This window comes from Hemibagrus wyckioides, linkage group LG13 (assembly GCF_019097595.1).
Source record: "Hemibagrus wyckioides isolate EC202008001 linkage group LG13, SWU_Hwy_1.0, whole genome shotgun sequence".
NCBI lineage: Eukaryota > Metazoa > Chordata > Actinopteri > Siluriformes > Bagridae > Hemibagrus > Hemibagrus wyckioides.
Window position 1 is genome coordinate 12,897,218 of NC_080722.1, and position 27,822 is coordinate 12,925,039.

Consider the following 27,822-nt stretch of genomic DNA (forward strand, 5'->3'; position numbering starts at 1 on the left):
TTTCTTTCTGTAGGACTTTTACGCTTGTTTGGGTTTTTTTTTTTGTACAGCCATTATTTCTGTCTGCTGATCAGGGTTTTGCAGTATGTTTGTGTGACTCTCAAAGCAACAACACACATCTAACCTTATAATGGGAAGCAAGAATTTCCAGAGAATGAACTTATCAACCTGTTGACTTACCTGAGCTAGGACAAATTTAAGGAACCTTTTTAAACAGTTTCCTCTCTTTCCATTAAACATGTTTGCGCAACATTAGCCGTATGTTTAGATGTGTATTTAAAGCCAAAAGTCAGTGATCATAGATATACTGAAAGAGACTAGGATATTCTGAGGACAGAATAAAGCCGTTTTCTCCATTTCCTCCATGTGCCTTCATCATAAAAAAAGTAATTGAAATAATAATGTTAATGCAAGTGTACAAGCCAGCTGAACATGTGAGGAAAACAGCAGATGATGGGTGTGGTACTGGGTTTATCATATATAATACATGCTGATGTCATTCTGGTTTCCTGGCTGTGTGAAATTGTTTTATTCCCCAATCTCCTTCAAAACCTGGAACCAGTTTGATTCACATCTGTACTCCAGTGAGATACTGACTGTGATGAGCAGTTGGTCCTACATCTCTCTTTAGTGTGGAACTAAAACAGCAACTGAGCACACAGCAAGGATGGAAAACACAAACAGATGATAAGTGGTAAGAAAACAAAGTAAAAGACAGCAGATTTGTGCCATGTGAGTGTAAGTTCTTTTTGCAAAGCTTAACCAAGTATACTATTTTTCTTTCACGCTCAGTGCTCTTTCTTTAACAATCACATTTATTGTCTACAATAGGCCGTGGAGGATGATATTTCGCAGCTGCCGAAACACCCATGGGACAGCTGAAACAGTTCAAACTGCCATCAGCTACACACCAGGCCTGCTGTAACCCTAGCTAAGATTAGTATGTGTATCGGCACATAAAAAGCACAAGAGAAAGAGCGACAAAGTTAGTTTCTTTTAAAACTATGATTTTTAATATCCTGCTATTGCTTTTCAGTACAGAGTTTAGTCTTTAAAATGTCAGTTCAACACTCTTCAGCTTAATTTCACACAATTTGATTTGAAAAGATTCAAAGCAGACAAATTATCAAAGTGGTTAAAGATAAAGATCTTTGAATGTTAGTACCAGAGGCAAGAAAAGATTAATCAGATTATATAAACAAAACTGTTATTAGCTCACACTTTACATAGAAAGGCACAGAAGTCAAGCAACACTAAAACTCAAAAAGACAAACCAAGTGGCCCAGCAAACTCGATTACGCTAAATTAAAAAGGGAATTGAAGCAATGGCTACAACATTATGCTGGGCATTAAATAATATTGTTCTATAACTCAAAATAATAATAATAATAATAATAATAATAATAATAATAATAATAACCTCATTGGCATTTTGTCCGTATTTAAATGATGATATGATATTCTAACACCAGATTTCCATGGAATAACACAAATCATGATGGACTGAAAAAACCTCTCGATTTCTGTAATAAGGCATAAGAGTTCATATCAGAAAACATGATTTAATGTTATTTCATACATACAAAATGTGATAGAAAAATACATTTTTTATAGTTGTTACAATGGTTATAAATAGGACCAGACATTTCCAATGGAATAAACATGACTGCTTAAAAAAGGGAGGTGCAGTTGACTGGTGTAGATCATATTCATGGAATCAAACACACACACACACACTCACAGACACACGCACACACACACACAGACACACACACACACACACAGAGCTATTCACCCGAACTTATAATATAATACTGCTCATAAAAACAAATGAAACAGGTCAAAGTTAGAAACTCCAGTTTTGAAGTTAATTGAGAAATTGATTCTAAATATTTTCCTGTGCTGATTCCCACATGTAAAAAAAAAAGAAAGAAAGAAAGAAAGAAAGAAAGAAGAAAAAGAAGAAAAAAAAGGACATAACAGATTTTCTAGACATTTAAACAGTACTTAATATGTGGCACTACATACAAAAGTAACAGAAAAGAGATCCAGTTATAACAACCACGATTATTCTTGTTAATCATTTTACAAATTAAATAAAAGTAATCTCCATATTCTCGATTGAGTTTCTAATCGAATCGTTTCCTGGTTAATGCTTGGCTCTGTAATCTGGAAGACCTGCTGAAAAACGTCACGTAACTTGGCAAGAGCAACTCGATTGCATAGAGTTCTAGTTTTAAGATGCTATTTGTATTTTTTGTTTTTTTTCCACAGTTCACTTCTTAATAGTGTACAATAAAAAAAAAAAGTCGCCTTCTACAACAAGTCCGTCTCACACGGCTAATTCTGAGAAACTGTGACTAAATAACTAAAGCCTTCTCTCTCTTTTATTGTTGATGTTGATAAATGTTCTGACGTGAGCCTCATAATGGTGGAGCAGACGTTACTGCTGAACCAGAGTGAATATCACAAAGTAACCAGTAGCCAATATACGCTGTCACACGTTAACACATGGCACGACTGTATACATGAGTTAGAAATAATTATGCGTAAATGTTAACATAAGATCAAATAAAAAATAAAAAAAATGGCTAATTTGCCGGGTGTGTTTTTGCATTCCATTCCATTCCTAATAAAGAAACGGAGGAGCTGATTATAATCGATATGTTGTCATAAACAGTGATGGATATCATTCATCCACATTGATCATGTAAAATAAGGCACTTTTAAAAGTTAAAAAAGACATTTTGGTCTCGAAAATCGTTCCATTTTGTAAAGAAATAAATCTTTTTCTTCTTTGTTCATTTTGTACATTTTGACATCACATACTGTTGTTTCGTAAAAAAAAAAAAGAAAAGAAAAAGGAAAAAATGAAAAACAAAAAAGAGAGATATTGTGAAAAATAGAGTAATTTCACCTGCAGCACCCTCATATCAAAAATGCATGAGCTAGTATTCAGTGCTTGTAAAATTATTCTTATTTATAAATGCATTTTATTCTATTTGCGCTCAAGATGCTGATGGGCGAGAATGGCTTTTACTTTCTCAGTGTACATTTTAATTTTGAATTATCTTCAAAAACGTCCGCAGACTTCCCCTGCTCATCTTCGTACTCTCGCAAACCAACACCCTGATCCACGTGAACACAATTACACAGCCGCAAAGCTTCAGTCCTGCGTGTCTCCACAACCTAATCAAAGCTCCAGCTTAATGCTCAATCTCTAGATTCTACTAGGAAAACTGAAAAATGTGTGTCTGTGTGTGTAAAACTGCTTGTACATGGCATTCCGAACCATATTATTGCTTTTATCTTGCTGCAGTGTAGGCTGTGGAGACTAGATCACCTGACCCTGGAGGTCCACAGATGTATGGTTGAGTTCAGGGGGACTGTCACTGCTGTGCTGTGTTGTGTTGAATTTAGAGAATTCGATCTGATTCGTTGCTCACCAGCAGGCTGCGAGTACGAGACAAGTGAAGGACGAGAGCCAGAGAACTGGTCAGCACACAGGCAATGGTCAGGTCATCATTGGGTGAAGAGTTGAGAGCTCAGAGGGTCATTGGTTAGTTGCCGGTGGCAGCTGGGTGGTTAGGAAACAAACGGACAGACAGGTACGTAAAGGGGAAAAAAACAAAACAAAAGAAAGGACACATAGGAGGACACAAAAGAAAAAAAGATAGAGAAGGAGATTAGTGTCCGCTAGTGACAGTCAGATGACAACATGACATTACTAATCAGAGCTACTGTCAGAGAAACTGTTTAATATCTACATTAAATACGGCAAAATCATGACGGCCTCATGATTTCACACAAAAGCCCAAACTCCCAGGTGAAAATGGTTAAAGAAGCAGAGAGGTGAATCAATTACAGAATTCAAAAATTAAACCACCACTTAATGGTTAGTAGCAGTCAAAATATGATAGGTGAATATGATCTCTAGACCCGATTCAGGAGGTAAATAAATGAGTGGCTTGTTCTCTGACTGCTATTAAGCATTACAGTGCTCATTCAGTCCAAAGTCATGAAAGCTGCTAGTGATAATGGATTTGAATTCATGAGTAGTTAAAGAGATGTGATTGCAGAAAATCAAGAGATATAGAAAAAAAATAATAATAAAGACTGCGTTTTCCCTTGCAGAATACAAAAAAAAGGTCATTTTTGACTCAAGCAAAGTTTATTGTCTTTAAAATCTGTCTATTTACAATAATACAAAAAACACAATGCTAACGAAACAGAACACCAAAACGACTGCTGAAGGCGGAGGTGGAGAATAATGAGGAAATAAAAAATAGACAAAACTACAATATTTCATAGGACAGAGAATATAAAATGTACTACAGAAAATCATTGTAATTTCTATAATATCTGAGCCTCTAGAAACATGTTCTGCATTTTTCTCTAGCATATACTTCCTATTTTTCACATATACAATATAATCTGAATTTCATAAATGTTTGATGCTGTAGAAATATTGTTTTCATAAACGTAATAGAAAAACACTACGCAAGTAAATACTGTTTTTTTTTTTCCAAATAAGACAATGGCAACAATAATAATAATAATAATAATAATAATAATAATAATAATAATAAAAAAAGCAAAGAACTTTACAATAAACCAAAACATAGAATATGGAATATTTCTTCAGTTCATCTGATCATACTGTGCCAAGAGAAAAGGTACGGGTTTCGCAATAACATCACAGAATTCTCATCAGTTTAACTCTTACAGAAAGGACACGCTTGACAATATTGTGGTGATCGGAGAGCTTGAAAAACCTCGGTCCCAGCCCAGTCCACCACCCTGTCCTTTGTCCATCACAAAGAAATCTAACCTATGAGGTTTCTTCTGTCTGTCTTTTTTTTCCTGACACTGTTTTGCTCTGTCTAATAACAGACAAAGATCTGTTGATTTAAGAGATTCAGTGCAAACTATATGCTGTATGTTTATGAAGAGGTATTTCAGTACGGGGAGTTATTAAGAGTTCATAAGCACAGCATATCGCGCTTGGAATGTAATAGGATGCACTCTGAATATCAGCTGTGTTGAGTTTAATATAGAAGTCTGCTCAGATTTGGAACTTATGATGGCTCTCCTCCCCAAACGATTCATACCCTTCATAATATACTGTCAATTTCCCCCATGTGACACTGACCATGACCTTTGTGTTATGCTTATTGACCTTTACATCGGTGACATTTTGCTATTTTGAGCTGCTGTGCTGTAGCTAATTATAACCTTTTTAAATAATGTGACGATCTTCATTAATCCGTGAAATTGTGATGAAATAAGTAGTTAAACTTTAAAAGGTAGTGAGAATCCTAAAGAGTTTTAACTCCGCAAGTGGCACAGCTCACGTGTTGATTTTCATTATGATATTTCTTAATAATATGACTCAAAGACATCATGTAAGGTCATGGGCAGTAGGTCAGATGAGATATTTTGACATTTTGTGCAATTTCACAATTGTTTTTCATTAATCTAGTGAGTTTTGTTTGTCGGTTATGTGTTATGATTTTACAGTGCTAATTTTTTAATTCAATGTCAAATCAGTAATCTTACAATTACCATTACATTTAACTTTTAGGAACCATTGATATTATATAACGAGTCCATAAACCCAAATAGTTTGATTTTTTCATTATTGAGCCATCTCTGAAAGCTGAGTCCTTAGATATGTTTTACTTTTGCTATAAATATGGTCCTGGTAAAAGCCTTAATAAGAGCAGTAATTATAAAAAAGGTCACAGGTTCATCAAATACAAATTAGGTGAAATTATATAAATAAAAATGAAATGTGATCACAAATAAAATTGGTCAAAACAATAAAGTTACAGTGGCCTGCTACAGTTATATTATATATATATATATATATATATATATATGTATACATACACACATATATATAAACTGTATGCAGAATGTTACACAATGGCCTTAATTTTCTGTATTAAAGTAATTTTGCTGAGGAAAAGCTTCTAAACATGCTCTGCAAGGCTGATGTAATATTGCATAAGATGCAATACTGGGTTTACTACAGTACGGTGAATATTGTTGCTTGTTGATCAATTTTACATTAAATGTGTTACACTTATTTGTAATTATGTTGGTCTTCAAATAACAGACTTATTCTTGTAAACATGGTCAATAAACAAAAAAAAATATCCCCTTTTATAAATTAATCAGGAAAAAGTAAAAACAGATTTTCAGGCACGAGATAAAACTGGCTGAATGGAAGACGCTAGACATGAATGTATTTAAGAGTAAAAAAAAATGAAACACTAAGACACAGAAGGTGAACTCAACGGAAACTAAATGAGAGAAAGAAAGAGAGAAGCTAATAAGTAAGCTCCATCAGCCTTCATTGACTGGGAGCCATAAGGTCATCCCATGGTCATCAGTGTAATAGAGCTCTAGTAAACAGTCCATTTAACTCTGAACAACCCAAATAACTCTTCCTCTAATAGCTTAAGAATTTACCTCCGAAACATGCAGTGTGATAAATCCACCTGTGAAGCCATCCTGGATGTAACACTTATACCTTGCTTTATAAAAGTGTCATTAGAGCTTGTTTTACACCGTGTATTAACATGTGCTTTTGGAGAAAGTGACCTCATGAGGTTATCAGATATGCACTAGGGTTGGATCTCAAGATGTACAGGATGGTAACATCAGGCTGGGATTACAGAGAATCCCACAGGATACAACCACATTTACAAATCTCACAATTTATGCCACTAATCGTCTACATGTAATCCTACATTTAACTTCTTCTCCTGCCATGTGGATAACTACAGACACATCTCCTACACTGGACTTCTGATGCTAGTCAGATTAACGGCATAATGAAATAATCGGGTCGATATTCAGATATCACATGTTAACACAAGGTGTAAATCGAGCTTATGCATCATCTCAGGCTAATCGTATGCAGGTACTTAAGATCTGAATTGGCTTAAGTGCTAACAACTGCTTAATATTACATTACTTACATAACCGTTCTAACAGGAGCTTAATGATGATATTTATATGTATGTGTTTATGAACTAAATATAGTGTTATTCATTGTTGCCACCGTTGTCAGTACATCCCCAACTTGTGAACATGCATAAACACACACATTCACACACTTGCATACACACACACACTTCTAATTTCAATACCTTTCATATAAGTTGTGATATGTGTCATGAACTAAGAGTATCAGTATACGTGAAGAACGATAATAATGGTTGAATATTTGTGGATGATGAAAATGTCCATAAATAAGATGAAATATTCAGTTTGAACTAAGACTGAAAGTGGAAGAAACCTCCCCACACACACACACACACACACACACACACAAGTATTGCTTGAACACTGGGGCTAAACTAACCTCTTTCTGCGGTCACAACCCTTTGGTAAGGATGGACGCGCATATCCTGCCTTCGTACTTTAGTAGTCACTGCACCTGCTTAGAACGTAATATTACCAATAAAATAGAAAGTAACATCAGATCATTAATCATTACAACACAACAACAAAACACTGAAAAATAACTAAACAAAATACATCCACATCAAGCTTGTAAGACACCAGTAAATCACAAAAATAAGTGAAAATGAAATTCATTAGAAGCTTAAGGGCTTTGTTTTCATGGTGCAGAAATCTTCCATTGGAATTTGCAAACACCCCAAGTATTTCTAGGAGGTGACATAAGACAAGTTTTCATATTGCTTCACTTCCTGAACTATGACAACAGAGCCCTTGGAACCATCTCTTTCTCTCTCTCTCTCTAAAAAAAGGACACACTTCTTTTACTAAGATAGATTAATTTCACACAGAATCTTATAGCTAGATTTACATTGGCACACTGCAAGTGCTTCACTTATAATTACATTTTATAACACAGAGTCAGCTATAATACTGATAATACTTTGAGAGCACTCAGAGATGAAGCAAGCACAGGGAATGTAGCTGACATGGTTTCAAACTGTACGAGGATATTCAAAGCACAGTGATAATGACAAATTTACTTTATTAAAAATCATTAATATTGTATGTATTCTTAATTTAGAATTATTTCATAAGTCAAAGACAAACCAAAATAATCCAAAGTTAAAAAAAGAATAAACTCTGGGAAGTTAAAACCAGTGTAAACATCAGTAGTAATGATTTTTTTCGTCTTGGTTTGTCTATTGTTTTTAGTTAACAAACTATTAGGGGGTTTTTGTTTTGTTGTTCTGCAACTGCTAGATATAACAAAAAGTTAACATTTTTGAGGAATGCAGACTGTCCACCAACTCTATTAGCCTTTTGTGGGGAAGGCCATACCTAAAAAGAGTAAGACAGAGTGCTAAAATTAGTTTATTTGGTCCCAAAGATAACAGATAGCATCCGGAACAAGATTTTCTAATTGGTGATGGCATATTAAAATATATCATGAACATAAATAGGGACATAAGCTAACACACCAATACCAAGATACAAGTACTTACCTAATACACCACTGGAGTCAATGGGATACTCAAGGATAGAGGTGGCAGGGGCCAGAGTATAGGGATACTCGTATGGGGTGTAGATAATACCCGACTCGGGGGTCTGGGGCACCAGGGTGGCAGTGGGGTGAGGGGTGCCAGCAGGCATGAGAGCAGAGGTCTGGATCTGTCGGATGAGAGGCATGAGGGTGGGAGCAGCAGGGGCAGGAGTACGCAGAGCTGCGCTGGGCATCACTGGGGAGGGGCCGGTGATGATGCGAGGAGCCTGGGCACTGGCAGCCAAAGAGAAAGCCAAGGCTGCTAGAAAGGAAAAGATGAGAGAGGCACAGGTATGAGAAAAAAAATTAAGAAGCTAAGGTCAAACAAAGGGATGCAAATAGTAATAAAAATTAAATTCTTACCGTGTCTTCTCTTGTGGAAAACACAGCAGTAACATACCCCTCTTTGCACATATTACACGACTGCACAAATACTGCATATCTATACTACACTCAGTACAGATTAATAAATTGTGAGCCCTTACGTGATTTGATGTTGGCATCTCGGTAGGTGCCGTTGAGAATTGCCAGCTCCATCAGCTGCATTTTTTTCAAGTTGTCTTCACCTTCAGCCTGCCAACACACGCACACACACACACACACACACACACACACACACAGAAATTAAAATCTATTGAAATGGCTTGGAAGTATGATTCATACAAATGTTATTTTGGAATTGTCATGGTTTTGTGTGTTGTAAAAAGTACTGAACAAAAGAATTTAATAGAGACTTTGTATTTAAATATTCATTGTATTTCTGTGTAAAGCTTAAAAGCTCAGTTAAACTGTGCAAAGATTCAATCTGTGTTACACTAGTGCTGGGTTTCAGAAGTGCTAGTCTAGTGCTGTGTATACAAGATAGGGTTTCCCACTTGCTAATAATCTGAGTGAGAGTTGCTTCAACGCTGTCCAAACAAACCAGCCAAAATGAACATGCAGAGCACAGAGGTTAACGATACAGCTCGTGTTTCTCTCAACAGCTTGGAATCAGCACCTCAGCTTCTCACGTTCTCTCCCTATCCCGTTCCATCTCCTTCTGCTACTACTTCTCTTACGGTCTATTTCCCATTCTGCTGTCTGCTTGGTCTGTATTTCTGCAGATACTCTGGTCATTCAGCTCATGCTCCCTATACGGTCACAACTACTCAGTGTCTGTAAAATGATGGCCAATGTTTCTTTAAATGATGTCCACTTATTTTATCATTTATCTGTCCCTCATTTCAGTTAAAACTTTCTACCAAAATGACACTTTACTAAACATGTATTGTTAGTAGTTCAAACTTACTTATGCACAGAACTGCCTGGGCTCACAACTGCAATGCAGAGGAGCTGTGAATCTGGTACTTTTAATGATCTGCTGGATATTACAGCATGGGTTCAGGTCAGGTCAGAGTAAAGCAGGCCACAGAATGATCTAAACTATGTCAGCAAGCACAGTGGAAGAGAAAAGCTGATCCATTCAGAGTAGGATCAGAGTGTGCATGTGAGTGTGCCCTTTGCTTACAATGCCGATGTCTGCCTGCCAAATGGCCTCAGAGCATGATATGGGTCAGCATGGGCAACACTGAGCAGTGATCAGTGTGATATCAATGGTGCTTTCCAAACCAGTGTAAAGGTTGCAAAGTGCATGCATGGCCGTGAGCTCAACGGTATAATAATACTTTGCAAACCTTTTTCAGCAAATGTCTTTCAAAGACACTTGTCGCACCACACTGCTGGAGTATGGTGTGGTCACACACTGACACACTGTAAAAATAGACAGCTGGTTATTTTTAGTAGTCTGGTAGAATCCACTCCTATCCTGTTAGTCTGGGTGGAGGCAGTGGAAGTGGAAGCGCATTGTTAAACAGGACACCATATGCTTTGGTTGTGTGCACACGTGTATGTGTGTGCAAACGTATGTACTTTTTTTTTTCTCTCAGTTATAAGGGGTAAAAGTAGCACTGTGTTTCATCAGGAAAGCTCTATATTAAACTTATTTATATATAATCCATGTATCTTTCCTTTGAGACGTCAAAGTTTCTCCATAATTACACTCACCACTTCCCAAAAAAAGAAAGCATTGCCAAAAATTTACCCCAGCATATGGAGGTTAACTGTGGTTGTGTGAATGTTATCTGTCACTGATACTGGATTGGCAGCTGGCTATTTTACCATCAGCTAGAAAATACTGCACCACTTTTTGTTTTATTACAGTCTACCATTACTGGAGATCAACCACAAAGGGTTGGATGTGTTTATCTGCAGCCAGTGCCTCTTGATGTCAATACTGCTAAAATCTAAAAAGAGCCTAGACTAGAATCACGGATCATTGGAGTTCCACGATGATTTCCATGGCAGCATGATGAGCCGCACATTCCACATCACCCCTAAACTTGGAGGTCTACTTCTAGTCACAATTACACACAGCACTGAAACCATACCTTCTTCAGCATTCTATTTATGTCCTACAGTGAAGTCTTGTGTTTCTATGGATATAATATTTTATGGACCATTTCACATGCTGGAGAGTGGAATATTGAGTGAATCACAGTTCAGCATATAATCTACTTTTCCCTGTAAAATTCACAAGCATCTCATGCTAACCTGTTGTCACTTTATCAAAACCTACAGCTTTATCATCATTCAGCTCTATGCCTGATGGCAACACAGAGCCTTCTGATGGCCCCAGTGGGCACCCAGAGTCCCGACCCCTCTGTCTCATGTCTCTCATTAAATTTTTAAGCACAGCCAATTAAGCCTATTAAAGCTGTCCACACGACTCACCTTTGAACATTAGAATCCAGTGTATGCATATGGCTGTCTTTCACTCCAGTGCCAGTCTTTCTTTCTGTACCACACTCTCTTTTTGCCTCTAAGGACTCAGTAAAGCTAGTGTAGAAATGGCAGTCATGCTGAGCGCAGCTATTTAGATTGAATTTGTTCCCACTGAGCAAATACATTCATCAGTGCTTATGTAGCACTTCTTTTAACCGAAACCCACAAGTCTTGTTTGTTAAACCAAATAAATGTTTTTGCCAATTTAACAATTTTCTTAAACTTCTTATTTATTCAGATAAATACATGCAGATTAAAGGGGGGAAAGGTAAGAGTGTAAACACATGACTCACTGCAGGGACAAGCAGCTTCTTAACTTCCTCCACGGCTCTCTTGAGTTTTATCTCAGCACGGTTCTGTGAGTCTTCAACTGTGATAAGCACGTGCAGGTCCTCGTTCAGATGCTCCCAGTTAGGCTTTCCACGGTTCTGCTCCTCCTGTACAGATTAAAGGATGGGAAAGCATATCCATATTATCACTCGAATCAGCTGCACATATCCACGCCAGATGTAGAACTGATTTTTGCTGACAAAAGCGTTTTTATACTCAAGAACTTATGTGCAGCTATACTACTGTGCTGTGCCCAGGTGCCACGTCCAAATAAACACGCACATTTGTTTACCTTGACGTTGGTTGTGACGGAACATGTCTAAAGTGATTTAGCCCATAGCACCGTTATTCTGATTGGTCAGACTTTTGTGCACTTGTGGTAATACCTTCTACACTTTCTTATTGTTTATTAAGTAACAGCTAATTCACAGGATTCACAGGTAGTCCCTTTACGAAATTTCTGTCTAATAATGAATAGGATAAATAAAATAGAATAATACCAAGTATTTAACCAAGAAAATGCGTAACTGATGATATGATGAAGTCTTCTGCTATGAAATGTTTATTTAACAAACATGAGGACAGGAATTTGTATTAGTCAGTAAGTTTCCTGCCACATGAGAGTGTCCAGGACAGCAACATGACAGGCTGTGTTTTTTACTTTTTGAGGATGGTGGAACCAACTGTTTCTAGCTGTTATAACATGGTTTAAGAAAAATAAAGCACTTTGGGACATGCCGTTATAAGAAAATAATCAGCTTCAGGTTATTGCCTTGGTCAGCTATGCTTCCATCAGCTGGGTTATCATCACTTTAACTTGGCCTGGATGAACAGCACAATCATTTATGATACACCTTTCATCTAAGTGTAGTAGGACATGCTGAAGAAAAGTGGTTTTAAGATGTGGAAACGTTAGAAAAACAGCATCACAGCAGGGAGGCACTGTATTTACTAATTACTGGCTGCCTGCTCACAAAGGAGCAATTATTTGATCCAATATACAGTATAGACTCGGTAACTAAATATGTTCTAATGCTCTTGGGAGCTAGCTTCATGTTAAAAGTGCTTCTTTGAAGTGCTGAGAGAGAACTATATCGGGTGATGTCAAAACAAGACAGTGTCATGAGTTTATGCGTTTGACCCATTTGCTCATGGCTGCATGTCAGGAATGGCTGACATGCCTAGGGGTCAAATTATTTACACCTTCGAGCAAGCAATAAATCACTCTGTTTAGATAGCAAGACTAGATGTGACCTGTTGATCATTTTTCAATCACTCTGATCTAGAACCACGTTATAAGATGTAAATAAGCATATACGTCCTTATTTAACCTTGTCTTGTGAAGGTGATTATAATTTAGAAATTATACATTATACATCAATCCTGTAGTATTCTTTTAACCTACACATTTGCAGAACCAGACAGCACAACAAGGCTGTTCTTTCATTTGGAAACAACACCACACTGGCTCAGATTTATATCTATAAACCAGGGGAACATTTCACACCCTCCTATGTGTGTTTTACAGGGATTGGGATTGTAAATCTAATTTGGGTGGAAATAAGAGAATACATGGATCCAGATGGCATCTCTGTTTGAAGCCTGGCTTGTTTAGTCCTGGCTGATTTTCTTTACAGCCCCTTCTCTCTCTTTTTCCTTTATTTATATGACATTTTCTTGTGCAATGTCAACGATTTCTGTAATTACAAAATTATGACTTTGGTGAGTTAATTTGGACAGCATTCAGGGCCTTTATCAAAGAAAAACTCATTGGTGACTACTGTTAGATGATAGAGATGGCAACCTCATAGAAGCAGCATTTAATTGCAGTGTTAAAATCCTATTTTTCAGACATGCATCAGCATTGGAACCTCCAAATACAAACCTGTACTAACACATTTTCATCATGTCCAATTAAATACACTCTATTATCATCCGTCTGATGACAGCACTGCTGAAATTTGTGATGGTGCAGCTTGGAGAAACATGGCAGCATGCCTGGGGGATCTTAGTTCATTGCATTTCATTAATTCCCCCATCACTCTGAATTAGCAATGCACAGAATCACATCTGCCGTACATTCAGTGTCGTTCTGCTACCAGTTATCATTCTGCAGCCATAGACAGTTAGTTATGTTCTGCTATTCTGTGGTAATATTCCTTTAGTCTAAAATCAAGTGTCCAGTAGACACATATATATATATATATATATATATATATATGTGTGTTCATCAGTATACATTAATTCTTAACTTAAAATGTACAGTTATTCATTAGACTTCAAAACAATACAACGAGAATATTTTGAGTTGCTCTTATACTTGTTTCTACGTCAAATTATGCAATAGAGATAAGAGTTCAAACTGTAACACAGTGTAAAAGCATGGACTAAATGGTCTAAGCAAAAACATATTAAAAAAGTAAAGCCACCCCCTTTGCTCAGCTCTTAAAAGCAAAATGCTCCCCCTCCTAAAGCTCCTTCTCTAATAGCACTCATTTTCATTTTAATGCAAGTCATTTTTCCACCATGTCAGGCACCCTTGGAGGCAAACAAAAAGTCTTTTTTTTTGTTCCATCATTGTGTAGGACAAAGAGATTCCAGCAAAAAAAAAAGTCCATTAGAAATGAACTGCCTAAATCTGCATTTCACATGCGCTTGATATGCACAAATCGAGTATCTACAGGCACAAGCATTCATATGACATTGTAAAATCTAATGCAAACAATAAAATATCTACTGAAGAGGAAAAGGGCAAAAGAACAGCAAAAGCTCACCTTCTTCTTGTCTCTCATGGAGCCTTTGCCTCGCACCATTATCTTGCAGCCTGTTTCAGCTTCCAGCTGTTTGGCAGTGAGCCCACGTGGGCCGAGGATTCTCCCCACAAAATTGAACTACATGGACACAAGAGAAGCAGAAAATATGGGATTTAATTAAAACACATGAACATTAATGCATGTCATGAACTTGTTACACATATCCTGCTGTCAAAACAGTGTAGTATCCTGAGGAAATGACCTGTCACTGATCAGCTAAATCATAGCAGCTGAGTAATTTGTATGGTGACTGACAGATTTATATATTTATATTTATATTTATATTTATATTTATATCGCAGCATGCATCACAAATTGTAAATTTAATTATGAAAGTCAGCTTGGGCTGTAACACAATTCAGCCTAGCCTTTTTTGTCTATTAATTATTAAATACTTTGTTAAATCAACTTTGAAACAAATCACAGGACATCCTATGACCAATATCTCCAATGCTGAATACTGTACCAACACTGTTTCACAGCTGGAAACTTTGGCAAAGGTCTAATGTGAAGTAAATCATGCTTAACATAATTCAATCAAAGAGACCTGGCAAAACTCTGGTTCTTATGAATGAAGCATTTGCTAAAGAGAGATCTGTCCCATCTCTCATCCCATGACAGAGGTCAATATTTCACTTTGTGCTTCCAGGCCTAACACAGTATGACAACCATTTAAGACATTTGCTTATGATTAATGCTCATAGACATTCAGTTCCAGTTCTGATTTTAAGTCAGGCCTTTTTTAATATATATATATTTCAGCTTTTCTGAAATTCATGTAACAAATAATTTGCCTATAACATCTGTGCTTTTGTGCAAGCTGAATTGACCATATTGCCTTAATGCCTTGCTTTCAAGGCAGCTGTTTAAGATGGGTGTGCTCATTTCAAACCTAATTCATTTTTAAATAATTAATCTACGAGACAAGGGTTTTTCAACAAGGATTTTACCTTCCAAATATTAAGTCTATTAAGACATTAAATCTAATGTACCTATAGTACATTTGATTGAAGTTGATTTGCATACATCCGTTCATGACCCCCATTATAAGAAATACTTTAAAAATGAATAAAAAAAAGCACAGCCTTAGTTTTATGCGCCATTAAATTTGCTGAAACTGGGATATAATGAGGCAAATATGGAACAGAGAGCAGACATATACACGTAATGATTAAGTTAGCAGATAATACATAAAAACCTAATAAATTAAACATAGTCACATAGCATTAAAGAAAACAGTGCAAACTTTCAGTTAAAGACAAATACTAAAGAGTGTATCAAGTCCTTAAAGAGGAGACTCTTAGAGAGTCAAACTTAGAGACCTCAGAAATACACCCAGAAACCTTAGTAGGATTTGGGGGAACTTACTGGTAATAACGTATGCTCAAATTATGTGCAAAATATACATATATTCCTAACAGAGTGACACTTCTCTAGATCTTTGCAAAGTTCTTCAGCTGGAACTGATGGAACGGCTTACAAATGACCCAGCAGGAAGAAAGGTCACATATCACTGAGCCAGTAAACTGAGCTGAGAGTTTTGACTGGCACGATAAGCAGTGTGAACTGAAGCGCTCAGAGCAGGGATTTGTAACGGGGAATATTAGTTAAAGTTCAGCAAATTAAAGCACTCATTTGTGTCTTAATGTGTTTTAATAGGATGCATCCAATAGCGGCCTGAAATAACGTTTTGTTTTTGTTTTTTTTTTGACTGGTGGCTACACTGCTCTTTGAGTGCTTAACCTTATCTGTCAGGATGGCAGAGTGATAAGCCAGACAGCTGTCTCTCTCTCAGGGTCACAATGCATTCTCTTCCTTTTAAAGCCCATCTCCTCTCGGCCTGATCACAGCTGCTGCGGCCGTTGAGCCTCTGTGCTGTATATTTAGAGCTGAGCTCATCAGACTACTGTGTGGCAAAAGGCTGTCGGTGTCATTGTTGATCACTGTTTTGCGCAAAGGCGTCATCTCTCCAGTACATCACAAGGTTAAATTTACGAGAGTACGAGCACGTTCAAAAGTCTGTGCAAACAAACACGTGTCCGTGTCCTTTTAGTTAGGGTCATATGACTTACATTATAGGGACCGTAACAGACTTTGCAGTTCAGTGGCCCACCTAGTAACATCCTTAGCACTTTAGTATGCTTATTACGGTCCTCAGGTGTGGCTCAATCACAAACAAACATGCACAAAGAATATTAATGATGAGCAAAAAAAGCAACCACATAATTGAATTTCTCACATCAGGACTTTTTTTCCTTGTGCCATTTACCAGTTTTGCTAAATTCATTTGAAGTGCTCAACTTTAAATTAACAACAACAAAGAATCAGACAAATCTCATTACCAACCAACACAGAGAACGAAATGAGGAAAGGAAAGGGGAGGGAATGAGGAAAGGGAGAGGGAAGAATATTAAGGGAGAGAGAGAGAGAGATTGAGAAGCAGGGGGCAGCAGTCTCAAAATCACTCTCTGTGATTATATCGCAAAAGAGAGCGAGAGAGAGAAAGTGCAACAGAGTGGAAAAATAATCAGAAGGTGAATGTAAACACCTCTCATCTCTGCCCCTCTCATCTCTCCATCATTTCCTTCAAAGCTCTCATTTGTTTTGTGCTTCATGAACAACAGGTGCTGGAGAGGCAAGAATAACTTTCTAGATCATTCTTCCTAAATGAGGCAGCTCAGAGAGGAGACATAGTCCAGAGACTTACATGCCTCTCCACCATCAGCTCTGGGCAGTTTTACAACACTGCTGCGGTATTGTGGGATGCCTGTCAGGGATTATCAGAATACTGATTGTGTTGCAGGAGATAAAAGTTACAATCTAAACAAGCACAATGACTGATTACATACACTCTAACTACTTCACTTAACCTACAACAGATGCTGCTTCTACTCTTCCACAATGTCAATGTTTTTACAGTATGTTAAAAAGTTCTGTGTTACTTTATTGAATTCTTCCACAATGTGAGGTTCAATGTCATATTATATCAGAGCCATATACATAATATTTAATAACAAATCCTGGAAAAGCCCCAGTCATACTGACCAGTTATGAGCAACTTCATTATCATCATACATTTAATATATTTTTAGTATTTGAATGCTATGTGAATGTTCACTAGTTTACACTAAAGATGCTATAATTATATTTCATCCTGATATAAACAGCAAGGGATAAAGGTTAATAATAGCTAAACAACAGATAGGGTACATCACTCAAAAGTCTTTTCTGTCTGTTTCTCTTCCAAACTCAATTACCCTGACCTCGCTATAATCATCTCTTTAAGAAAACAGACACAAATCACTCAACGTGTCCTCTGTATAATAAACACAACCCGAAACCTAGCGTGCTTCTGTATACGAGCCATTAGTAATAATAAATGTAATATATGAATGTAAAATGTGGATAATAACACATTTGCTATTTGAGACATTGTGGAGGAATCAGGGGGACTTTGCAAGTATTTGTTTCTATACACTTTTCTGACCATAATACTGAAGTCAGAATAAAAGAAATGTGCATTTTCTTGAAATCTCATTTGCTAGCATATTGAATCTGATTGATAGCTGTGATGTAAAACATGGTCCGTGATAGGTTGTTTAAAATAATTGAGTACTTGTATATGACCATTCTCATATTTATGTTTTCAAGTGCATAAAAATTATACTTTTTGTTAAACTCAGCCAACAGTCTATCTTTCAACTGTCCCACATTTTACCTACACTGGTGACTAGAACAACCAATGTGGATACATGACTACAGTCTAACCAGAAAGATCAGCTATAGCCCCTTGTAAAAAACAGTTTTTAGAAATAAATGAGATTACTCTGCTATCTGAGAATCTATTTGGAGGAGACATAAATAAATAAATAAATAAATAAATAAATAAATAAATAAATAAGCATTGCACCAAAACAATGAAAAACTTGCATTGTTGTTGTTTAACTAGCCAGAGCAAGTTAATTGGTTCATTCAGGTCCAGGATGATGTTATTCCTTTAAGGAGGTGTAGAATGAGATAATTAAAGATCTTGTCATCCTCCACGGTTATTTACAGCCATTAATAATCAACCCAAGGTTTCTACTCAATTCTCCATGACTCCTTAACTATTTTTTTCATTTAATTTCTAATTCTGAACCTTTAAATCAATTCTCTTGACAAAACAGTTTCAAACACATAACTGGTTATTATATAAGTAAATATAAGAAATAAACATGTACATAATGACTAATATCCACATAAATCCTGTCAAAAACAAAACACACACCTACATCTACAGCACAACTTCACAGATTTCTAGTTCCCTGGCCTTAACAACAGCCTCAACAACACAATGTTTATTTTTACCCAACATTAATTACATCTCATTTCCACCACTATACTGTGATGCAGATCTGTGATGATTTTTGTCAGCATTCAGGGATATACAGAAACATAACACAAAGGTAAAAAAATATATAAGCACAATAATATTTCATGCTATTTGCATTGTGTGCATTCTAAGCCCATATTTTCTCAAGTGAGAAATCTCTCAATCATTTTTTTTAGTCTTATTACTCTTATTATCTATTAATAAAGTAACTAAATATAAACAGAATTACAGTCAAATCATTAAATAAACCACAGTGTCGTTGATTTCACAATTAAAATATGATTAACTGTGTAGCCCCATCAGGTCAACCTTATCATTCCTGACTTTCAAGCTTTTCGTGGTCTGTGGGAATCCTGTGACCAGCAGCAGCCATAACAAAACATTAAATTAAACTGAAATTTGAAGTTGAATAAAAGGTATAAAGGATGTCTAAATGGGGATTGTGTCAATATTACAAGCATCTGTTTCAAGACCTTAAGGATAAAGAGAATAACTGCAAGGATAAGCAATGGTATCCCACTTACGTCTGGATATTCTTTTACAGGCACATAAAGTTTCTCCTGGAGCTGTGCAATAGGCCCCACGGCGTCTGGGAGCTCCGATGTCCTTTTGTCTGTACTACTGTTCAGTGTGTCATTGTACATGTCCTTCCGTACCCGGCCAATCTCTGCCAAATAGAGCCATAAAAACACACAATTACACAAAAGCACTGAGAGGAATGCACTTATAGAGGAAAAAAAATAGAAAAGAAAGAGAGAAAAAAAAGAACTCAAGAGATTTTTAGGACAATTCAGAACTTCAGGTAAAAGATAATTTGGCTAAATCTCTTCAAGACCCTAAATCTCTCTTTGCGTGACTCTCTGAGCACAAAGGTTGCCCCAAACGGTGCCTAACTAAATGCCTCCTGCTGAAGGAAACATAGCGATAGAGATGAAGAAATGGCTGTTTGTGATGATAATATTCACCGACAGACATTCTGATAATATTTAGCATAGAAAATGTATCACACGGAATTAGCTAACGCAAATGAATTTTATTACACTTTAATTTCACAATCACACTGCATGAACACAACTCCCTGAAGGCAAGTGAGCAAAACCAGTCATGCACATCAAAACTATCTTAAATATTCACAAAGAATTAATCGCACAACAAATAGATGCAATTCAGAGGAGACCAGACAAACACATTATTTTTACCGAGAGCTCTTGGATGAAAGAGACTCCATATAAGAATGCATTTTCAATGAGGTACAATAATGTTTGAAACGGCTACATCAAAGTCCACAACAGACTTGCCGATTGCCATAATCTTAATATAACCCTGAGACGAGACAGGCATTGCCTGAAGGGCTCCCATCAGATTCTCTCAGCTGGAGTAAATCTGAGGCCTAAGCAAGCTTAAAGCAACTGGCTCTGGTATAATATATAACACAAGCACTTGGCTGACCCTGTCTCTCAGACCACATGGGTCCATAAGCATGTCATCGGCACCTTATGTTAGGCAACCCGGCCACGAACATGCACATGCACACAAATCAGCACATGCCCAAGTACTGTAGTTCATTAGTATTAACACTGCTATACAATTTCGCTACTGGTTTATGAAGCAAGCTATGAAGTTAGGGAACAGAAGAAAAAAAGATAACAAGTAGCAAGAAAGGCATTTCAGTAAAAAGGTCCCAAAATATAAAAATAAAAAGTGACAGAATTAGTATTGTGTAAACGTTGCACAGTTAGATTGTGTTAAATGGTGATGATAAACCTGCAAATGAAGGGCTTTGGTCTTTTTTTCCCCCCAGCTAATGTTTCAATACAACTACCTTCGAGCTGTTAGTGACCAGCTTGACTAATGTACAGAAACACAACACCTACACACACTGTGTCACTGTATGACGTGCAAGTGCCCTTATCCTTAAACACCTGGGGTGAAATATAATTGCCACATCCACTTGAGCTATTATTACAGCACCTTCAATGGCACTAAAACCAAACATTACAGACTGCTGATCAGCACTACAAAGCCTCCCTATTGCACACCATCCACCCTACTGCAATCCATCATTTTAGAGCGAGGGGAGAGACGGCAGACAGATCTCAATTACAGTGTGTGTCTGTTTACTGCCATCCGAGTCCACCAGCTCAGTGCTCCATCATGATACAGTGGCTCGGCTATGCTATCATGTAATGACCACATCATTAAAGCATAACCCATAAGGCATAAATATCACCTCCAAAATCCGGTGTGACGTTCAGCGTTTTAAAAATACAGTATCACTCTTGAGCACCTAAATAACTCTAATCTTATAATAAGACATTGTAATTGTGTGCAAAAATACATGGCATGCCCCCAAATTTTGTACCTTTACATTAAATAAGGTGCTGCTAACGTATCCAGCAAGTAAAAGTACCTTTTAGATTATGTTTACATATTTGTCCAACATCATGAGTTGACTAATTACTTGTACATGAACTTACTGTTTCAACCTACGCCAGCCTGCTGGGGAAAAACTGATCTAATAAATTGGAAAGTGTGTGAATGTCATTTGCAGAATAATGAATACCCTCTATTATTTAGGGTAGTCTGAAATAAAATGAAGCACTGCTTAAGTATGTACTGTCCATGTACCATAGGCTCTGAGTCTACTATATAAAATCATTTCAATTTTGGACGCAGTCAAAGGTGATAGAACTAAAAGATGAAGAAAAATACACAATGTTATACACAAAAAAAATCTATTAGCTCTTGTTTATCAGCAATTGTGTTTATTTATGCTTTATGAAAAGAAAAAAATATATCTGGCTATCCATTGTCACAGTCCAAATGATTTTAAGTCAGAGATCTCATCTGGCAAAGAGGTGGACATGATTTAATGCCAGATGTCAGACAGTTTCCACGGTTGTTTGGAGAAAAAATTCCACTGCCAGATAGAACTCTCAATCTTCATGACTATGAGGCATTATGGGGAAAGACAAAAGGGTCACTCTGCTCCACACCATCCTACACTATGTGCATGGAGAGGCATGAATGAATGAGGAATCATTATATATATATATATATATATATATATATATATATATATATATATATATATATATATATATATATATATATATATATATATATATATAGAGAGAGAGAGAGAGAGAGAGAGAGAGAGAGAGATAGATAGATAGATAGATAGATAGATAGATAGATAGATAGATAGATAAGAGGGCTACTACTGCTGCCACAAAGCTAATTATAATTCATGAAATTTTTGTTATATTGATGTTGGTGCCCTCAGAAACTGTCGCATAAGACTTTATGGCTTCGTTCCACCAGACAGGGTAAGAGGATTGACCTGAGGCCTCAGTGCCTTTTTTATGAGTGTATAAACAGCAAAAATCACACTGAGTGTAATATCCTAAATTCTAATTTGGGCCATTCTCATGTGTGGTAACTTTGGGGGAAGCTTAAATCTTCTGGAATTGGAAAAAAAAAGATGTCCAAAGCTAAAAACATGTCATGCGCGTGAGATTTTAATGGTTATAGATAGACGCACTTGCGTATGGATGTACTGGGTCTTGTGGCACAAAACGTGCTAACAAAAATAGAAGACATGCTGAAGAAAGGTACAATTTATTACGCAAAGGGTTCTGGAGGGATAAAAGAGCAGGCCTCAAACAGGGAAACAATCTGGGTACTTTTCTACTGCCAAAAAAGAGCTTGTTCTTGACTCTCACACTTAGGGAGCCACCACACCCATACTAAGACCAAGCCAGAAAACATAATCCTGTTTTTTCACTTTCATCAATGACCACATCAACTTACAAGATAAATACATACCTGACTTCTTCTTTCTAAGAAAGCATTATATGTAATCGGAATTTGTACTCGTAAAATAAACCTGTTTCATCTGTTTTTATGTGCATTTAGCTCGGATTTTTGCCATTTCATGTCAAGATGTGCATGCTGATAACCAAGCAGTGATTTGAGAAAGTCATTGTGTCTCTGACCATCGAGAATACCATATATAATGTGATTGGGGGCAGCGGAGGTGTAAACAACACTGTGATGATATATGGCATTGTGCTTGGATGACAGGTATCCCCTTTGCGCAGAGTAGCTATAGGGCAGGTAGCCTGAAACAGCAAGCTTCTGGCAGGCATTTAGCAAGATGGCATTTAGTTGGAAAGTTAATTTTACAGAGACAAGCACTTCTATCTTTGAAGAAAAGCTGCCATGATGTAATCAATAGACTAGCCTGACAGAGTGGTTGATCAGCAGTGTAAGAGATTACTCATGAGCTTCTTGGTTTACATGCCATTGACTGGTTAAACTGAACAGTGACATTGGTTGAGTCCAAGGAAACCAGTCTGACTGATCAGACAGTATAATAATAGTACAGTGTGAGATTTAACCAGGCTGCTTCTTCTTCAATGCAGTCTCCAATGCACTGTCCTGATGAACACATAGTGATGTAATACCAGCAACAGTGGGTTCAAAACGGTATTTCCATCTCCTAGAGTTTGCTGGAAATCAAAGACACTCAAGATGGATATAAGTGGCTGTTTATTCCCTATAAGAGCATGGTTTTTTTAATTCGTTCATTCTCCTTCAGTAACCACATTATCCTGGTCAGGGTTGTGCTGGATCTGGAGCCAATTCCTGGCACGATGGCCATGAGGTGGGGAAAAAAACTCCCTGGAATGGAAGCAAGTTCACTGCACAGCACCATGCACACGGATATTCACATATTCATTCACACCTAAGGCCAATTTAGCATAGTCAAGCAACATACTGGCCATAATGGGAAACTGGAAAATCCAGAGGAAACCCAAGCTAACACAGAGAGAACATGCAAAATTCCACACAGAGAGTAGACCAAGCCAGGGACCCTGGAGCTGTGAGATGTTAACAATGGCCCATGCTGTGACACCAAGACACCCACAGATTTCAGATCTGAAGTAATATCATCCTTTTGAATGCTTAAGTCACCAGGCAACATCCTAAAAGTGTTCATGTCACACTTGATGTAACTGCTCCTTAAACAACTGGTTACGGCTGCTTAATTACAGCGGTGTCAAGAGCACAGAAGGCTCGCTCTGAACACATATATTTAGTGACGTTTCACTCTGACTGCACCTCCTTCATAGTCTGATGTGTTGTCATTGTTCTCCACACTCTCCTGTATGTTCATGCCTCTCTATCTGGCTAAGTTGTGGCTTAATGAAATTTAAATCAAAGGGCATTCATGTCACATGTGCTCACCAACTAAAAGGTCAAAAAAAATGTCTCTCAGTAAATGAAGAAGGTCACTGTAACAAAGTCCCACGCTTTGTCCTGGAATTCACTCCTAAGCAGCATTCCGGCATTCGACTGTCCCACTGCCATATTCCGTATGTCTAACAGTAACGACATACTGATGGATGAGTTATGTGGTCTGTCACTCACTGTGTGTCTATCCTTTGAGCGCACAATGGGACACCAGTGAAATACAAACACCAACTGCAGCATGCTGAAGCAGAAAGGACACAAGGACAACCAAAGGTCAAAACAAAAGAAACCAGCTCACATGGCACTTTGTGTATGGGAACACCATTCAAAATAAACCCACATGGCTTACAGCTTTAAATAATTCTAATAATAATGTCTTCACATCAAACCTCCATGATCGAGCCTTGTGCGAGGCGTCCACTAGCCCACACCTTGACTGTTGCTTTACAAGCAACACATATTTTTGAGACAGCTAAGCCTACTAAAATAATATGGTACATTTGTAAACTCACCCAGACACTCTGAACTATAATTAGAGAGCTTCTTTTAGAGTCAAGCAAAGTGCATGAAGGCGAAGAAATAAAAGCTTTTCACGATATAATTGTACAATATACTTATTTAAAGTTTACAGGCTCATGCACAATGCATATACATCTGTCACCTCTGCTCTAAAAGGTACTTAATTACTAGTAAATATGTATACAGCCCACAGACCTGCTTATCTGTGTGTATCCGTATAAATGTGTATTTGTTGTAGAAGAGTAATGACTTATAATCCCTGGTGTCACTAAGAAGAGGACAGGTTCCTCTAGAAGTTTCGTCCTTGGTCACTTCAAAGAGTTTGGATTTCCACTGTCGTTTTCTGGCTTGCTCTTTAGGGATCTTAATCTACATCCAGATTTCTGTAAATAACTTTGTGCTATACAAATAAAATTGTGCAGGAAATTGTATTATTGTATCCTATTTTGCATTAAGACTTGTTAGAGAGGAAGCATAATAGAGTACAACTGGTATTCCTTTTGTGCTCTGATGGCAATCAAGCCTACATATCTCACTAAAACAGCCAAGAAGCATTTTTTGACCTCCATTGTTAAACTATAATCACTGGGCTTATAGTTAGTGGAAATTGACATGTGAGCTGGAAGTGATACATGGGCTAAAATCTGTGACGTATTAATAATGTTTTTGCATCCTGAACTAACTGGTTTCTCTGACAGGGTGGCTTTATTTAGCAATAATATATAGTGAAAACATCAATCAATAAAAAGATTACTAGTATTTCTCACTAACCAGTACATTGATAGCATCAACACCATAAAGGCTTATAAAAAGCTATGAAAGCTATTATAAAAGATAACTATGCAGCTCTTGTGCTGCTCTTAGTAGGCTCTGGTTGTCTCTAATCTACAGACTGCTGAAACCTTCCACGCTGTCTGAATCAGACATTAATGAGGCAGGCTTTTCAGGCATAGGTTCAACACGACTTTGGATCCTTTCCCAGATTTTGTTACTCAATGCCTTAATTAAGATAATTTAATAAGCTGCATAAAAGCAGAGTGTGTGTTCCTATAAGAAAACCTAATCATTGTCATGCACACAACACAACACACAAACTAGAAACCAAACTAAAATTCTACTGCAAAAGACCTTTTTCTCCTCTCTTTTGTCCTGTAATTCTGTCTGCTGTGAGTGTTCAGAGCTCACTAAAACAAGGCTTGAATAAGGGGAAGTGAAAACAGAAGCTTGGTAAAGTTATTTCTGATCCACACAGCTTTAACAGAACTAACCAGTTTAGTGGAGCACAATCTGCGAGGTGATACACAGCCAAAGTCACTGTGCATATCAAGCAGCCTGGCTGAATAGCCTCCAACCCTTAGAGCCAATACTGAAGACATAAATCTGCCAAAATTGCCTTCTCTCCATGCAAGCATACACAGACACTCTTGCTAAATTCATCAAATTCGGCAATAAAGTGAGAAGGAACTAAGTCATAGGTAACCAAGCTGAGCATCCGAAAGATAACTTACCAGCTCTAGTCAATTATACAGTTTACTGTTTCGAAGCCTAATGAATGATACTGATTAACGTTATTAATGATACTTATTCATGTCTATTCAAGCAGCAATTTTATTACACGCTCACCGTTAGGACGTAATCAAAGTGCTGCAAGCCAACCTTTAAATCATTACTTCTCAAAGTGGGGGTCTTATGAAGCATAGCCAGTGAGTCCAGGATATTTTTTTTAATTTTTTTTAATGATGTTACTGCCTTTCAGTGATGTCAGCTTAAGTCTAAGAGCCAAGTAAAAATGTGACTGTTTCAAATTTATCTCAAGGTAATTGGTTTGGACTGCAGTAGCAAAATTATGACTATATTTGCGTGATATGAGTAACAGTTTAATTGTTTGGTTATGTTTCGGTCGATGATTTAGATTTAGAGATGATGTGAAGGGCCCCACATGTTCCACGCCTTTCAATTTGAACTGGCCGGAGCCCCCCCCGTGACCATAGTCGCGCATGCGCACAAGTCGTGTGTTGACTTCCAAACAGCAACGCCGCCCTCGTGCATTCTTCACCTACTTACATCTATTTGCGTTTTTTCCCCCTTTTATCACGGACCACCCTGCTTTACCTCACCGTTATTACTCAAACAGGACTTTTTATTCTGCTTTTAAAAAAGTTAGTTTAGTTATCCAATAAACACATGTTTTTTCTTTAAGGAGAAAAAAAAAAGTTTTAAGGCAGTGCCACATTTTGGGGTGTTGCCTCTTGAGATCCGCATCCATCACGACGCAGAGTTATACACCGACTCTCTTCACTGTGATGGGGGGAAAAAAGTATTTTGGCATCCGCAAATCAACACGGTACAATTTGATGTTTCTAAAACAAACACATAAAAGCCGAGAGCATGGTTTAACAAATACACAAACGTATCTGAGTAAGTTTTTTTCTTCTTTTTTTTTTACCTTCGTCCAGAAGCCGCTCTAGATGGTTGAAAATCCCACAAAAGTTAGGCAGGCTGCTCATCAGTTTCTTGTCGTTCATCAGCTGCATGAGATAGTCAGGACTCGGCTTGGGCTTCTCTTTTGTTTCCATTTCCCCCACCATATTTAAAAAACGTCTGCTTTAAATGTCAGAAAAATCAGTGTTATGAAGAGGAGAAGAGACTCCACCAGACTCCTCCACACAGGCGCTTTCAAGAGGTCTCCTCTTCAGTCCTTATTTCTCCAGCGAAGTCCCGCTTTGAGTCAGATTTTCTCGACAGAGTGTCTCGCTTGCAAAAAAATAAAAAATAAATATAAATATCTGTTCAACAGTTTAACACAAACACAGACTTGTGAAACACGCCGAAATTCAGATCACTATTGTGCGCGATTTGTAAAGGTCAGAAAAAAATCCACAAACTGTCCGGACTCCCGCATGACCGCTCAGATTTGTTTTGGTTACTCTCAAAGATTGTAGCCGTCAGTAGTAACGCTATTTCCAGGCCATTCGACCTCTCTGGACCTCCAGCTCTTGGCAAAATGATTTGTAGTAGCGGTTTATAACGGAGATCCTGAGAGCTGTGTGAAGTTTGTAAGCGAGCTCTGGAGCTGAGTAAACTCTTCTCCGCTTGGTGTGTCGGTATTCAAGAGCCGCTGCTGCTGCTGCTGCTTTCCTAACGCCCGTGGTCATGTGACCATCCGCGCGCGCAGCCATCAACCAAAGCCAAAG

The 27,822-nt window shown here is 37.5% G+C and overlaps 1 protein-coding gene across 5 annotated transcripts; it reads right to left on the reverse strand.

Annotated features, from left to right (window-relative positions):
* qki2 (QKI, KH domain containing, RNA binding 2) lies at positions 1-27,805 on the reverse strand. 5 transcript variants are annotated; one of them, XR_009206330.1, is made up of 8 exons: positions 27,075-27,802; positions 19,375-19,517; positions 14,440-14,556; positions 11,629-11,772; positions 9,001-9,088; positions 8,478-8,777; positions 7,376-8,313; positions 1-3,577 (listed from the first exon to the last, which is right to left on the reverse strand). XR_009206330.1 is itself a non-coding variant. In XM_058406050.1 (8 exons), exons 1-8 carry the CDS (start codon positions 27,214-27,216, stop codon positions 3,561-3,563), a joined length of 1,026 nt encoding a protein of 341 aa, XP_058262033.1. In that variant the 5' UTR covers positions 27,217-27,805; the 3' UTR covers positions 1-3,560. The 5 variants fall into 5 exon arrangements, 4 of the variants coding, with proteins under 4 accessions (XP_058262033.1, XP_058262032.1, XP_058262035.1 ...); XM_058406050.1 differs by having other exon boundaries at positions 7,376-7,453; positions 8,478-8,774; positions 27,075-27,805; XM_058406049.1 differs by having other exon boundaries at positions 7,376-7,453; positions 27,075-27,804.
* Between the last annotated feature and the right edge of the window lie 17 nt (positions 27,806-27,822).

Bases quoted from the DNA above. Each gene is read 5' to 3' on its own strand.
- qki2 (XM_058406049.1), bottom strand. From the start codon at position 27,216: ATGGTGGGGGAAATGGAAACAAAAGAGAAGCCCAAGCCGAGTCCTGAC. The intron at 11,773-14,439 runs GTGAGCTTTTGC...TAATCTGTACAG, and splicing joins CCATGAGAGACAAGAAGAAG to GAGGAGCAGAACCGTGGAAA. The intron at 8,778-9,000 runs GTAAGGGCTCAC...TTTCCTTTCTAG, and splicing joins AGATGCCAACATCAAATCAC to CAGCCTTGGCTTTCTCTTTG.